Genomic DNA, 15,513 nt, shown 5'->3' with positions numbered 1-15,513 from the left:
TGGGAAGGAAGAAAGAATCATGTGTGGCCCAGAGGGGGAGGCATGAGGGAGAAGAGGTGCTGAGGGCTGTGGCCGGGGCGGCCTCTCCCTCCACCTTCCTTGCTGACAGGCAGTAGCCCAAGTTCCTCCAGAGATGGTTTCTCTCTGGGACCTGGGGAGCCCTGGGTGTCTCAGCCTGGTGCTGCCTCTGGGGCAAGGACTTCTGGCAGCCCTGCTTCAGGAGCACACTTTGTCTGGCAAATTCAAGGCGTGCTCAGGGACCGAGACCATCTGCGTCATTGCCCCCTCTGCCCTGTGAATCAACCTGTCCAAGGTGGTTTCCTTTTCTGGCAGGACTGAGCTTGTGTCCTCCAGAGTGGTGGAGGGGTGCCGCTGCGATGCAGCCGGTGAGACCACTAGGGTCTTGAAAGCAGCTGTGCAGTGCAATTTCAGGCACTCGGGCTCTACCAGTGGCACCTCTCTGCTGCGCTGCTCACAGGCTCACGAGATTCAGGCCCCTGGCATCGTCTCCACAGCGCCCTCAGGTGTTTCTGCTCAGAAGGACATCCACCTGGCCTCCCCTGAATGGGGCAAACTCAGCGTAGGCTAGCTGGGGAACCCGATGGGCACAGGGATGAACAGCTGGGAGAGTGGCAAGGGTGAAAGGGACCCAGGCAACAAATGACAGAGGTCTTCACCACCATGCCGAGCCCTGCTGGCAGCACCTTTCCCTCCTCATAGGAACTGTCGGACCCTGTGCCTGGAGCTGTACCTGGCAACAGGGAAGGAGAAACAAGTGGAAATGAGCTAGGATCCCTGGTGGTACTTCCGCCTCATGATGCCAGGAAGGAGAAGGCTAGTGGGCTGTCACCCAACTCAGTGTTTCTCTGAGGAAGGAAGTTCAGTGAAAGGCATGAGCAAAACCGTACGCAGGTGCTAAGCAGGAGACGCTGGATCAACAGGTGGAAGCTGTGGTCTTGCACAGTTTGCTTGCGTGCCAGACAACATCTCCCTCTCCCCACAGCTACAGCATGAGCTGGAGCACCCCTGACCGGGCCTATGCCTCACACTCCATGAAGGATTTCTCAGCTTCTCTCCTTGCTGGACTGTGAAAATATACCTGAGCATCAGCTTCCCTGGGGACTTCCACTCTCTTTTGCTATTCAGCGGCACTGGAGGTAAAGAAGAGTAGGCATGTCAGGGCAGCCCTCTTGTCTTGCGGCAAGCAGCAGGGGATGCAGTGAGTGGGCCAGACCAGATGCTAGGAAACAGCAGAGGTCCCAACAATCCCTTCTGAAACTTCTCTGGGACTTTCTCAGCCTGGTCCTTGTCCTAGTCACCAGGGCCATCCCATGGCTCACGTGGGATGTGTCGTGCTGTGGGCAGGGACAACTCACAATTTAGCTCCCGTTGCCTCCCTCACCCCTTTAAGCCATAGACCCCCCATGGCCTGCCAATACAGGGCAGGTGGGGAGACAGACCATGCTTTTGGCTCCAGGTAATTCCTGGGTTGCCTCCTCCTGCAGGTTTGTGATCTTGATAAGCCCATGTCCTACATAGCTGGGGATGTGATTTGCAAGCTTGTGATTCCCACCAGGTTCCCAACAAATTCAAATGTAGAAATTGCACATCAGCCCTCCTCACACCCTCCAAGTTGCTCTGTTCTCTATGGTCACCATTTGTAGCCTTGGTTTCCCATCTGTGGTTCTCCACAAACCCAGAGTCCCGCTCTGGGTCCGCACTGAAGGGAGTGGAGAGCTACACATGGAGGAGGTGGAGGCCTGAGTTTGTCTTTTGGGGGTGAGAAATGGGGAGGAACTGACATAAATGGGATGCATCCCTGTTTGAGCCATGGCTGTTTCAGCCGTGCACATGAAGAATCCTCAGATATGTTGCATCCACCCCTCCTTTCTGTTGACCCTGGGAGAACTGGCCTCCAGGGCCCCCCAAGCTTATTTACTTCATGCCGCAGCGAGGTGGTTATTTTTCTTCTTTTCGCTGAGCATTCTGTGGATCTGGGAGTGGGAAGGACTGCCTCGATGCTGGCTTTCTCAGCCTACTTCTGGGAAGCTAGGCGTGTCTGCAGATTAGAGCCAGGGGTAGTGGCCCAGACACCTTGTTTTCCTTGGAGGGCAGTGGGTTTTGGGACTTAGAGCGGGGCATGCCTGGATGTCGGGTTCCCTGAGGAGGAGGGGTTTACAGCCAGACGAAGGAGAGGCCTCCCCCAGTCACTTTTGGGGAAAGGGGCGGGGGGTGGTTTTTAATTAAGCAATGGTGTTGAGCTGGCAGGTGAGCATACATCCCGCTCTTGGCTGGGGGAGCTTATGTTGGGGGAGGGGGGCAGAGGGTTTTGGGAACCTGGGGGGTTATGGAAAACCAGGGACAACTGCTGGGGGCAGGGGAGGGGGGAGCGGCGCGCCGAGGACTCAGCTTTTGGAGCATCTCAGTGGGGTGCCACATCTCAGTGAGGTGCCGGATGCCTGCTGAGCCGGGGCTGGAAGCCCCTCCGCACACTTCGGAGGAGCTGGGTGCGGATTGGGGATGTGAGGGAAGTCGTGACACGGACACAGAATGGCAGACAGTCCTGCTCTTTCAGCAGTTAGCGGTGCTACCTCGTGGTCAAAAATCCGAACCAAAAATCCAGTCCGACCATGCATTCTCTTTCCTGGGGTTTATTCATGGGACAAATAAACCGCCCGGCACATTAAATGGGAAGGTTGTCTGCACTCCGCCTCAAATCAGGTGCATCGCCTCTCCATCGGGAAAGAAGTATGGGGCTGGGCATAAAAGGAACAGCAGCTCCAACATCTGGATTCCTTCTGGCTCTGGGCATGGAGCAGATAACCACGGTGATACAGGAAGGGAAGGAGGTACTGAGAAGTCAGACGCCTGGGTCCTGTTCTCGTCTTTCATGTGGAGAGATTTCATTCCTGGCTGTTAATCACTGTTGTCCTTGGCATGACAGATGCAGGACCAGGGTGATGTCCACGGCAGGGGGCTCTGCCCCAGGGGACATTTCTGGATGTCACCAAAACACCCTCCCCACTTATAAGACAGGCACAATTATCACAAAAGCAAGACCTTTAACTCCTCACACATGGGGCTTTAATCCCTCCAGTACAGCTTGGGCACCTGGGCTGCTCCCCCATTCCCTCACTTCTATTCCACTAAGTCCTGGAATCTCCCCAGAGATGGGAAGAGGACCCCAGCATTCAGGCACTCAGTCCCCTCTGGCCCCCTCTGCCTGTAGGGTGTGCATTGTGCCCCATGAGACACCCCCCCCCCTCCCCTGGGCATCATATGCGGCCATCCAGAGCTAGGCAGGTTCTCCTCCGCGCTGCCCCTAGTCAGGCTATTCCCAGTGACGATGATTCTCTTCCCCTATCCTTCCACTGCCCGTTCCCTGAGATTTCTGGGATTCCTGGGTTCCAGCTAAACAAATCTCAGTCCCAGGCCCTGCACCTGTTGCCAATCACTCCCTGATGCAGCAGGACAGCGAGAGGAAAACAGTTTCAGGCAAATCATGTTTGGGGGTAGAGGAGACATGGACAAATGGACACACGCACACATGTGGATGTGTATGCACACACACACACCACTGCACATGCACACTGTTGGGTACACACCGTGGCGCGCGCACACGCACGCTCCTGTGCACTCACACAGTTTCATACACGCTCATCCCATGTGTACACCCACAAACCACATTGAACACACTCCCTGTATGCACACCCCCTATTGTGATCACACACCATTATACACACACCATTTCTCACACACATAGACACAGCCACACAATCCCATGGTCACACATACCGACCTTGTGCACGCACGCACACGCAGAGAAAGAGAGACACGCACAAACCTTACGGCTTACATATACAATGCCTGCTGGGCCTATATGAAGTGCCTAGCACATTAGGCAAGGGCCCTGTGTGTTAGGCTGTTCCCTGTGGGTGGGGAGGAGGGGCCCAGTGCAGCCATCTCGCCAAAGTTCCGGTTCCTATCAGCCCTGCTCAGAGACAGCCATGGAGTGGAGACTCTTGGCCCCATGTCTCCTCTTCCTTCTTCTTCCTCTTCCTCTTCCTCTTCCTCTTCCTCTTCCTCTTCCTCCTCCTCTTCCTGCTCCTCCTCCTCCTCCTTTTCCTCTTCCTCCTCCTCCTCCTCCTCCTCCTCCTGCTGCTTCTCTGGTCAGAGGGTACATCTCCCCAGTGTGGTAAGGGAACACAGAAACCCGTGTGGATAACAGTGTGGACATGGTCAAGTCTGTGTCCCATCCTGTGGGCTCATGGGTTGTTGCCCAGCAGATCAAGTCACTGGCCTCCTAGTCCTTTCCTACTACCTACCACTGAGGTGAGAACACAGGTGTCCTGGCTCCCAGTCCTATCCCAGCTCCCTCTTCTGTTCCTGCCCCCTTGGAAGGTCACCAGTGTCTCTCTTTCACCTGCAGGGAGCCTGGGGGAAGTTGAGAAGCTGTTGGTTCTGCTGAGTCTGCTGTAAGAGGCACCACGGCGACTGCAGGCTCTGCTGTGAAAAGGGGACTGTTTCCAAGACTTCACTGCAGCTCCCCATCTGACCAGTACACCCCACTCCTGCAGTGACTCTGGCTCAGCCATGACCCCTCCACTGAGAATCAGGGCAGTGGAGTTCCTCCACTGGGAAACAGGGAATCACAAAGGGAATCAAAGATTATCAACCATCACAATAAAGCCAAAGTTCTTAGTGTCCTCCCAGCAGGGTGAATTTTTGGCTGTCTCTAGTCACTTGCTACTGCTGTCAAGGGGACGGGCAGAATGCCTGGGTTCTCTCTCCACGAGGGTTTTAGGGACCTGAATACTTCAGTTCCTACGTGAGCTGCAAGAGGAGTGACAGAACTTGAGGCTTAGGAGGCGGACCAAGGTAGGAGTCAGTGCTCTCACACTCGCCCTGGCCCCATGCCTCACTGCCTGTGGGACTTCAGTTCAGCTCTGGGATGGGGCAGTCACCCCTGTGGGACAGGAAGCCCTTCATGCTCTCATGCACCCTGGTTCATGCCTTGTCTGGGGTTGCAGCCGCTCTGCCCATGCCTGGCAGGGGCCAAATCATGGTAAACACTACGAGGCCCTACACCCTGTACTTCAGGAAGATCCTACTCTGGTCTCAGTGTCCCCACGTGCACAAGTTGGAACAGTGGAAATCCCACCAAGGCACAGAGAGAAATCCTTCCCTGGCGGGCCCATAGCAGGACAACAGGAAGAGCCTCACTTATGAGCCACTGACTGGGGACTGTAGCAATTCATTGGCATGGCCTTGAAGTCTCAGAGCCAAAATCTTGCATCCCTGAGAAACTGGAGAATGTGGACAAAAAGAAAACAAAGCTGAGGCAAAAGGGAGTGGTAGAGCGAGTGATAAGTGATAAGCCATGGCAGAGACTGGTGGTACCAAGTAAACCTGGTGGGGATATACCAGGGCTTTGCTCAGGCAGGGCTGAGGTGGCAGGATCTGGCTGTTCCTTATAAATCCAGCTGGGATTTATAAATCCTTATAAATCAGCATTCTTCAGAGCCCCAACCCGAAGGGCACAGGTACCCCAGCCCAAAGAAAGAGCAATGGAGGGGCAAATTTGTGTTACATTCCTGACTGACTGTCTCCTGGTGCTGGGATGCATCATGGCAGCTCCTCAGGTAAGATGAGCTTTTCCCTAGGTACCACGCTGCCTGGGAATAGGCATGGAGAGCAAAAGTGAGGTTTAGACTGGAGGCAGAGGTGTCTGGCTCACACAAATGTCTAAGCAGTGGGGTTTGGGTTTTCAGGAAGACTCAGCCAAGGACTCAGCCAAACTTCTTTCAGAATGCTGGCAGCATCAATAACAACAGCAAAGGCGATGACAGCTTCAGCGGCAATGGGGTGAGTAGTGGTGGACTCCATGTGGACATGACCTCCAATACCCTTGGCTCAAGGGAAATGAGGTCCCCGAAAAAATGAGAGGCAAGAATTTGCAGGAAGGGAAGGGTATAGGGCTATGACGGGACTGCTGGCTGGGACTTCCATAGGTGGAGGCAGATGTCACAGCTCCACAGCAGTGTGGGAGATGAGCAGAAAACGTGCCAAAAGAGATCAAAAACTATTTTAAGAGACTCTGGTAGCAGGGCAGAGGTTTATGGGGAGATTGGAGCTCTCTGGGGAAAGGTCAAGATCCTCCATGCCCTAGGGAAGCACTGAGCATGGGGTAGGTCCATCCAGTGCATTGGCATTCCTGGGAGCAAGGGATTGCAAATCTCCCACATCTGGTTATGTGTTTTCTGGAGATTTTAGTTCCCCTCCTCCAACCCTATACTCTTTCCCCAGCAGACTGTCAGTAGCTTTGATGGCAACATCGGAGGAGCTGGCAGTTTCTACAGCAGTAGCATAAGTTGAGACGGAGTTTCTGCTTGGGTTAATACTAGCCAGTGTCCCCACAAACAGAACAAAGTCCAGCAGTGCCCAAGCAGTGGGGAAGAATGCAGGATAACTGGATCAAGTCAGCTCCAAAACACCAACCTGTGTGGTGCAAAGATTAAATGGGAATGGTCCAGAAAATGCTTGGAGAATACAGCAGACTCCTCCACACCTCTTTGGAGGGGGGGGCAGGGAAAGTCCCTGGAGAAGCTATTCTGTGCAGAAGCTGAGCTTCTGGGTGGAAGGAGACTGAAGACATGGGACTAGGAAACTGGAAACCTGAAAGACATGATACTTGAGGTCCAGGGACCCTAGGGACACAGGACCTGAGACATGGGCCTCATGGAGAGGGCACCCAGGAACACATGAATCCCAGGATCATGGGATCCAGGGATATATTACCCGGGAACACGGGATCCATGGACAGCACTATGCCATTTCCAACAGAGTGGTCTAATAAAAGCCTCATGATTTTTCATTCCCTCTGTCCCATGGCCTTAGTGCAATAGCACATCTTTCTATCACCCAGAACGGCTATGGAGAAGCTCAGATTTCTGTGAGTATTGGAGACCATCTGTCCCTCCACTTGGTTTCAGCCAGCTCCATCACACCTGGAGTGGGTGGGGGGACCCTACTTCTGAAACTGGGGAAGAGCTGGGCGGTCAGAGGTGCAGCTGGGAAGGGACCCTTGGCAGGTCCCAGCCTCGGAGTGGGGTCTTTGTATTTTTTTAGCCTTATCCCCTGGCATCTGATTTTTGCCTGCTGCCCCTTGCTCCATCACTCAGAATAACTCATCTCTGGTGTCTCTTGAGTTGATCCTGGCTCTTCTTGGACCCTCTGGGCTACAATGACCCACCTCAGCTCCCTCCATTCTCCCTGGACAGTGTTTTCCACCACCCCAAAGCCTCTCCCTCTCTCCTTCCCTCTGCCCCTCCCTCTCCCCCTCCCTCTCCTGGTTTCCCAGCCCCTTCTCCACCAAAACTGGATGCCGTATCTTAGGCGCCACGGCCTCCCTTGGCCACACTCCTCTCTAGATGCCTGGGTTTTGTGCTTTGGACAAGGAAGAAAGAGGAGAGCAGGAAAAAAATATCTGTCAAGGCAACTGGAGAATTTCCAGGACCCAGGGAAATTTTGCTCAAAGGCTGGAGAAGGAAATGTGCATCACAATCAGTTGCTCTCTGGATCAGATTTAAAGATTTATCCAAGCAATACAGGAAGCAGCTATAGGGGAAGGAAGGCAGGGGGGATCTCTACCTGGGCATCCTTTCTGAGAGATCCTAGTCCCTGAACACAAGAGGATGTCTGGAACACACAGTCATCTGGAACGAGATGCTCTGAGCCGTCTTTATGTTGCCTAGGAAAACTAGGTATTTTACTCCCCAGGCAAGCCCCTTCCAGAACTAGGGACCATTAAGGCAACTGTTCCCATGATTTAAGCCCCATCCTCACTTTCCATCGCAGCCTGAACAAGAACAACACAGCAGCCCTCTCAGATAAACCCACCTTCTAGCACACATCTTTGTCAGGTCAGACCTGACCTGACGCCTCCCATCCTGCTCAAAAGGGGCTGAGCTGTTCCCAGGACCCGCTCCGTGCTCCAGCAAATGAAGGGATGAGTTTGGGTAACTCTCCAAACTTTCTTGCAGGACTTTGGCAGCCCTGACTATCCTTCTCTGGGTCATGGGAAACACCCTGGCAGATGGGTGAGAGTCCAGAGGGCTCCGCGCTTCCCTTTGGTCTCTTACTGGGCTATAGTAGCAGGGAACTGCCCAACACCAGGCGGTTCCTCGGGACAAGGGAGGTCAGATGGGGGTGTCTTTCAACCTCATAGCCCTCAATGGCTTTTTTCTTCCACAAATGTGTGTCCTCATTTTTTGAGGCCGTGTAAACCTTTGGCATCCACAAAAACCTCTGGAAAGGGGTTCACGGCTTTCCTAAAAGAGGAATAATTGTCCTTTGCTTGTTTTGAACCTGCCAAGCCCCCTAGCTTTGCTTTCTACCCCCTAATTCTTGTACAGAAAGAGACAGCAAGCAACTCATCCTTCCCCAGTCTCCCCAGGCCCGTCATAATTTTACACACCCCTGTCATGTCCTACCTCCTCTGTCTCTCTAGGAGACTGAGAGTCCAAGTCTCGGACACAGGTGGAAATGGCATGCTAGAAATGAAAAGAAATGCACAGCAGAATGCTGTGCCATTGAGAAAGAGAAACGCAGGCTGAGAGGACAAGGCCAGAGGCTGTGAGAGAAGGTTTGCTCAGGTGCGGAGAGCTGGAGGATCAGAAGCTTTGGAGAATGTACCAGCTGCTCCCAGGCAGGAGAGGCTTGGGAAGAGAGAATCAATGGTCCCTCTACCACCAAGCTCTGTGACACGTACAAGGACTAGCCTCAGAAACTCCTCCACTTGGAGGAGCTCCTGGGAAGCTTTATCTCTGTCAGCCCACGGTCTCGCCAGCTTTCCCTTTCCCAGGCTCTTGCATCAGCCTGGACAAATGTATTTACTTTATCTGAGGCCAGTGATGATACAATTGACTGAAATACTTGAACTAGGAATATGGATTTCTAGAAATGCAAGCTGCAGTTGCTTGTCCATTGATACTGTCTAACACAGGTGCCCTCCATTCACCAATCCTCCTCCTTCCTGTGCCCCTGGAGCCACCAGCATTTTGCTGCGGCATCATTTGCATTAAATGAGAGACTGGCTTGCAGCTGGAGATGTAACAACCACACCCCACCCCCACCCCACCCCCCCAGTGCATTTTTCGAAAGACCCTGAAAAAAACCCCTTACAATGGGTCTGTGGAATGTTCAGCAGCATTGAGCAGAAGAGGGTATTTACATTTCAGGTAGGGATTCGTCATCTTAAAGAAAGGAAGGAGGGGTGGGAGGAGGTGTTCCAATTTCAACCTGAATGCAAAGGAGTCTGTTCATCCTTCACAGCTCTCACTGAAAGGCCTGAAGGGCTGTTCTGAAGCAGTCTGTCTGCTGGATGGCCTGAGCTGTGCATCACAAACACCCCATTTGCCTTCATTTGAGACCAGTTTGCTCCACGAGCTGCCCTGCTGGCACGCACCCTGGAGTTCTGGGATTCACGGGAGCCTCTAGAAGAGGCCCCTGAGAGGCAGATAGGAGAATGGGAGGGACTTGGGTGAGGTATGTTCACTAGACGTCTGCCATCAAGGACTTAGGAACACAAGAACCACAGGACCTATGACCCAGGACTTCTGCCGTGAGCTCTGGCAGTAGCCTGGGAAGAGGTCAGTAGTGTCCTCTTGTTGATTTAAGCAAGTAGCGTAGAGAGTCTCAGAGAGACCTTCTGCTTCAAGGAGGCTACCAGCCAGCCCTATATGATGCCTTTCCTGCTGTTAAGAATAGCTGATCAGAGTTAAAGATCAGAGCAGATTAAATAAGCAACAAGGGAAAGCACAAAAAGAACCAAGATAAAGGCAGGTATGGTTGAGCTTCCCAATTCAGACACTGAATTACGGGATTTCCCTGAAATTTGGGGGAATACTAAACCAAATCTTAAACCCTGTGAAAAGAAGGAAAAGGAAGCTGTCCTTCACAGCTTAAGTGTTACCTAACAGGTATTCAGAGCTATATCTCAGGAAAAATATTGTTTTAAAATATCTGATGACAGCCCGTCTCTATGCCAATGGCATGTTTTGGACAAAGAAATTATAAATCCACAGGGAGATCAAATTATACACTGTTGTAGGTTAGGAATTGCTCTTGCTTTTCTTAGTTATGACGGGATTAGAGAGCTTTGGTAATTTTTGCCATGCTTCATCCTATTATGGATCTTTCCCTTTTCCACAGCAAGGGAAACTGCACTGATACCAGTTTAAAGCCCAAGACAAGTCATGCAGCTCCTTGGAGGAGTCCCTGGCCCTGGACTTGTCCTTTAACATGAAGGAAAATTTCCATCTGGACAGTGCCACTGTGTGTACCAGTCCTCCAGGGCTCTCTAAAAATTGATCAAGAAATGGAACAGAAAGATTATTCCTATTTAGTCTCTCATGCTGTTTCAGCATCTCTTCTGCAGCTTATGACTTCTGTTTACAGTCACTTGAGGTTATCCCATGTCTTTCCGGAGCTAACATGAAGAGAAATTTGCAAAGAGAGAAATGCTTTCAAAGAGATATGGTGCGCATTCCCACATTTGAACAATTTAACCTGGGAGGTGGGGGGGAGGAGGGGGGGGGGCACAGAACAGTTTTTTGTACTCACTTATTTAAATTACTTTTGAATAATTTTATTTGGGGAAACACTGTGTTCTATATGATAAAAACACACACTCGCATTACTCAAGGAATTTGCTAAAATAAACTTAACAACACCGAGAGGTTTTGGTGTTGTGGTTTGTTGGTTTTTGGGGAGGTTTTTTTGTCTTTTTTTTTTTTCCCAAAAGAAAATGTATAGTATCTTACAGGCCATTACCTACAATATTGAGCTTCTGGAAAAAAATATGCATTTCTAAGAATGACACGGTCATCGCAGAGGAATCTCAAAGGGGTTTGAGGGTTGCTCTCAACAGGTGCTGCGTAGAGGAATGAGGCAGGCAAACAACTATACATCTTCCAAAGCTCAAATGTATTTTTAGATTGAAGGCTGCCCTCCGAAATACTTTAAAATAGCTCTTTATCTTAGGAAAGGTTTATGATTAACTGATATGTTATTTGCACTTTCTACCAGTGCCTGTTAATGCCCACGTTTGGATCTTCAAATTTTCCACTGGGTACTTCTTGTCTGGAGAAAACCTAAAACCTTGGGCTAGAGATAAGGCCATTTCAAGAAAATGTATTTCTAGCAGCTCACGCTTCCAGTCCACCAGTCTGGGCTTGAGGCTGTGTCAAGATCATGAAATACATACTGTTTGTCACCTTTGTTGGTGTGGCTGGTGAGTACATTTTTTACTTCTATTTTTGTAATTTATAAGGAAGCTCATTTTCTCAGCAAATTTGCAAGGTGTCTATTGTGGGAAAGTGAAGTCCAGATTCAACTGGCAAAAGATTTAAGGCTGAGCACTGCAACTTCTTTCGATTGCTGTCTATTCATAATTGCTTGTGTCACAAAATGGGGAATGAATGCCTTCATAGGGGTTCTTGACCCAGGAATACTGAAATGTGCCCATAGCTTCAAACAAAGACTGTCATTCTCTCAAGGACTATGAAGTATAAAGGTAACACCTCTGGTCCAGGAAGTCCTAAAGCTGCTGTAAAGTTTTGGACTATGGGCGAGTGCTTGCCCACCACTGCTACCGTGAGTTTTTATAGAACTAGAGCCTGCAAGTGAGGTGCTTCAGTCAGCCACAGGGGCACCGGATTCCCTATGCCAGATGTTGACATATGCCACTTCTTATCTCCCAGTTGCCTTCCCCATCAATGCTGATGATGATGATGACAAGATCGTGGGAGGCTACACCTGTGCAGCGAACTCTGTCCCCTATCAGGTGTCCCTGAATTCTGGGTATCACTTCTGTGGAGGTTCCCTCATCAACAGCCAGTGGGTCCTGTCAGCTGCTCACTGCTACAAGTCGTGAGTGGAAAAATATTTTTCTTCCGTAACCTTCTTTCTTCTTTCTTCTTCCGAAGAACTTCTTTCTTCCCGTTCACTTCCAACAGGAATTCTGAGCTGTGAGACCCAGATATGTAAGCGACGCCGTTCTGACAGGAGACAACCAAGGAAAGGGAAGCTCATTCAGGAAGCTGGGCTGAGGCGTCATAAGGGGTTTTCCACTTCTGCAAGTGTTCCTGTGAATGCAGAGCACTTTCTGCAATGACAATGTGATAATCTAACAACGAGTTACGGGCTGTGATTTCCTATAAATTGCATTAATATCACTAAAACTTAGTCACTGGAGAACAGGAAGAGGGATGAGGTCAGGGTGATAGCAGTTTGCCTTTTTTCCAGAATGTTTGTGTAAAGCACTGTTATATATTCAGCTTGTCCCAGCTCAAGAAAATAAACCTGCAGAAGTTCACCACCCGTACTGGGAGTGGGTAAGACCTCAGTGTGGATTCCCCGGGACTTATTGCAGGACTAGGAAGATAGCCTGCATGAAAACAGCTACTATGATAGCGATGTTGAAGCGAGTGCATACGGTGACGGGGAGGTTCCTGTCGGTAGCAGTAAAGTACATGCCACTCCTTCTCTTTTCCAGTCGCATCCAAGTGCAGCTTGGGAAATACAACCTGGCACTCACGGAATCGACGCAGCAGTTGATTAGTTCAGCTAAAGTCATCCGCCACTCTGGCTACAGCTCCACAACACTGGACAATGACATTATGCTCATCAAGCTTGCCAAACCAGCCCGGCTCAACCGAGCTGTCCAAACAATTCCTCTGCCTACCAGCTGTGTGGCCACAGGCACCACTTGCCTCATCTCTGGCTGGGGCAACACACTCAACAATGCCGGTGAGTACTCTGTGGGAATGTACAGCATCGTGAGGGCCCGGGAGACACTCTAAGACCTCACAATTAACTCCAAGCAGTACAGGGTAAAGCACAGAGAAGTGCTGTGGGACGGGCCTTCTTGCGTGATCAGTCTGTCTAGGACAGTAACCATTTAACCGCTTTAAAGGCAAGCCTTTATAAGGTCCTTCCTCTTGTTCTGTGTTACAAACATGGAATCACTTAAGTCATCCATGTGCCGTTCACCAGGATGTTCACACTGCCATAAATTTTGTGGCCTGGTGCTATCAGCTGTACGGTGCCAAGCGCTATGCAATTTAGCTAATGTCAATAGAGTTGTTGTCAGTTCTTTGAGAACAAGATCAAAGTCCGTGATTGTGGATCTAAAATTACTACAGGAGAGCTCCATTCTCTTACACCAATGGTCAGAGGCGTGGATGGTGACCTGTGTCTAGTCCACTGACGACAACTAAACCTGCACCAGAGGAGAGGATGGTTTTCCCGAGGCCCAGGTTTCCTCCAGCGTATGTGCTACAAAAGAGTAGCTGTTAGCTCCACGCTTGCCAGTCGATGATTTTCTAGGTATCGGAAAAATTAACGTGGCTGCAGTGTAGAACGGTGGACCCACGGGTAGAATCTGTTCCATCTAAACAAAAGGAATCCATGCTGTGATTACTGTTCAGAGGAAAAATGACGACTGCTAAAACAGGATGTTCAGTGACTACTTTTCTGCTAAGAAAGATCTTCTCCGGGCTCTCAAATGAACTCAGAGATGTCGTCAACCATCTCTCTCTATTTTCTTGTAGATCCGTACCCAGATACCTTGCAGTGCCTGAAGGCTCCTGTACTCTCCTCAAGCAAGTGTACCAAAGCCTACCCTGGGCAAATTACCAAGAACATGATATGTGTAGGATTCATGGAGGGAGGGAAAGACTCCTGCCAGGTAAAACACCTGCCTCTCCTTTCCCATACGTTTCTCTCCTGCCTTTTGCTAGTAGAAGAGGCCATCATATTAGAGAATCTGCTATACTCACTGCACTGGCATGTCTGAATGTTGGTTTTTTGAACAACAGTGGAGGCTTAGGGTGAAAGTTGCCTCTTGAGTGAGGCTAGTTTTTTTCCCACTCAGTTAGCCATCGTCCCTTTTTTGAGACAGCAAATACCTCTGCCCTCATTCTCCACAAGCAGACTATGCACCTTAGGCTATTGAAAATGGAGGAGTGCTGCACCAGAGAGTCAACAGTAATCATGGTGACTTTAGAGCTTAGGACACAAATGTTAGTTTTGGACTCACCGAAAATGACATAGCCAGTACGCCAAGATCCAGGCAGTCTGGAAAATGAGCACACCTGACAACTGCTCTGCATTTTACATGTGCCTAGCTCCATGGAAATATTGGGCAGAATAATGTTTGACACACACATATCCTAAGCGTCTGGGAAGGACTGCATCCGTCAAAAACAGGCAGCTTACTCATCCTTAGCTGTGGCTGTGGTGCCCTTGGAGCTAAAGCAAGGCACAGTAGCGTCAGGTGTAGCGTGGTAATCAGAAATGACCTTTGTTTCTACAAAGTTCTGCAAGCTTGCTTCTGTGTAGAAAAAGCCCAATGGCGCTCCCTCGAATGTCAGTGATTTCTGGCATCTCTGGCTCACCACTTAAGCTGATACCATTTGCTGAATGTCCGTATCCTTTATGTGCACAGGGGGATTCCGGCGGTCCAGTAGTCTGCAATGGGCAGCTCCAGGGCATTGTTTCCTGGGGTATTGGATGTGCGCAGAAAGGCTACCCCGGGGTTTACACTAAGGTTTGCAATTATGTCTCCTGGATCAAAGCAACTATGTCTGCCAACTGAGACACTCTCGTTCTATGTGACCTGCTTTTTCTCCTCATCATTTTCTTCTGTTTTGGGACTGGACATACAAAAATTACCAAAAAATAAAGACTTTCAGGCACCCTTTCTCTGTGCAACGTTTCTCTGGGTACTTCCATGGGCTACGCTATGGAGGACAGAGGCAGGGAATGTCGCTCTGGGGGACATATTTAATATTTGTAGTGCCTCTCACCTAGCAGGATCTTGGAACATTTTGCAGACTCATCTTCAGGAGTCTTTCAGTCAGTTACAGGCAGCCATTTCTGGAGCAGAACACCTTTTGCGTTTATCAGCATGGTGCTGATACAGGTGCTACAAACCTGCCTAAAACAGCTGAGACAGTGCGCCGAATCACACAGGCAGCAAACTCCTACTGTAGAAAACAGCGGGCAGCAACACAAACGCTCCCCATCCCCCACATTCCCACCCCCAACAATATGGCTTAACATTGCCTAGTGGAACCTCCCTGAAAGCTCTACTTGGGGATGAAAGAACCTCTTGCTAGGGCTTGTTCTTTTCATGTACCAGTGCCACTGGGGCTGCTGTCTATACGTTTTTGCTCAGTTAACGGGTCGTGCTGGGCTTGCTGGAAGAGTCTTTCCTGGAAGAGCCAAAAGGACAGAGATGTTCCTGGGTTCTGGTTTTAACTCCTCCTAGCCCCAGCTGGCACTGGCATTGAAAGTCCATGAAAAAGCTGCCCAAGTTGCCAATAGGCTGTGTAGCTGTCTCCTAAAAAAGACAAGGGAAATAGAGAGTTTGAGTAAAATAAAAGGATAGAAAAAGCAGAGAATAGGTGAAATGGGGAGAAATTTAAAAGAAATCCGACACTGGAGGAA

The 15,513-nt window shown here is 50.2% G+C and overlaps 1 protein-coding gene across 4 annotated transcripts; it reads left to right on the top strand.

The window, feature by feature from the left end:
• Positions 1 to 175: 175 nt before the first annotated feature.
• LOC140659346 (trypsin I-P1-like) lies at positions 176 to 14,750 on the top strand. Of its 4 annotated transcripts, none has more exons than XM_072878879.1 (6): positions 176 to 313; positions 11,089 to 11,293; positions 11,763 to 11,931; positions 12,557 to 12,810; positions 13,614 to 13,750; positions 14,510 to 14,750. In XM_072878879.1, the coding sequence occupies exons 2-6, from the start codon at positions 11,254 to 11,256 to the stop codon at positions 14,657 to 14,659; spliced, it is 750 nt and encodes a 249-aa protein (XP_072734980.1). In that variant the 5' UTR covers positions 176 to 313; positions 11,089 to 11,253; the 3' UTR covers positions 14,660 to 14,750. The 4 variants fall into 4 exon arrangements, with proteins under 4 accessions (XP_072734980.1, XP_072734990.1, XP_072735001.1 ...); XM_072878889.1 differs by lacking the exon at positions 176 to 313 and adding an exon at positions 4,895 to 5,865; XM_072878900.1 differs by lacking the exons at positions 176 to 313; positions 11,089 to 11,293; positions 11,763 to 11,931 and adding an exon at positions 12,132 to 12,179.
• Positions 14,751 to 15,513: the final 763 nt, after the last annotated feature.

This window comes from Ciconia boyciana, chromosome 1 (assembly GCF_034638445.1).
Source record: "Ciconia boyciana chromosome 1, ASM3463844v1, whole genome shotgun sequence".
Lineage (NCBI taxonomy): Eukaryota > Metazoa > Chordata > Aves > Ciconiiformes > Ciconiidae > Ciconia > Ciconia boyciana.
The sequence above is the reverse complement of the archived record's forward strand: the minus strand, read 5'-3'. Positions and strand labels throughout refer to the sequence as shown.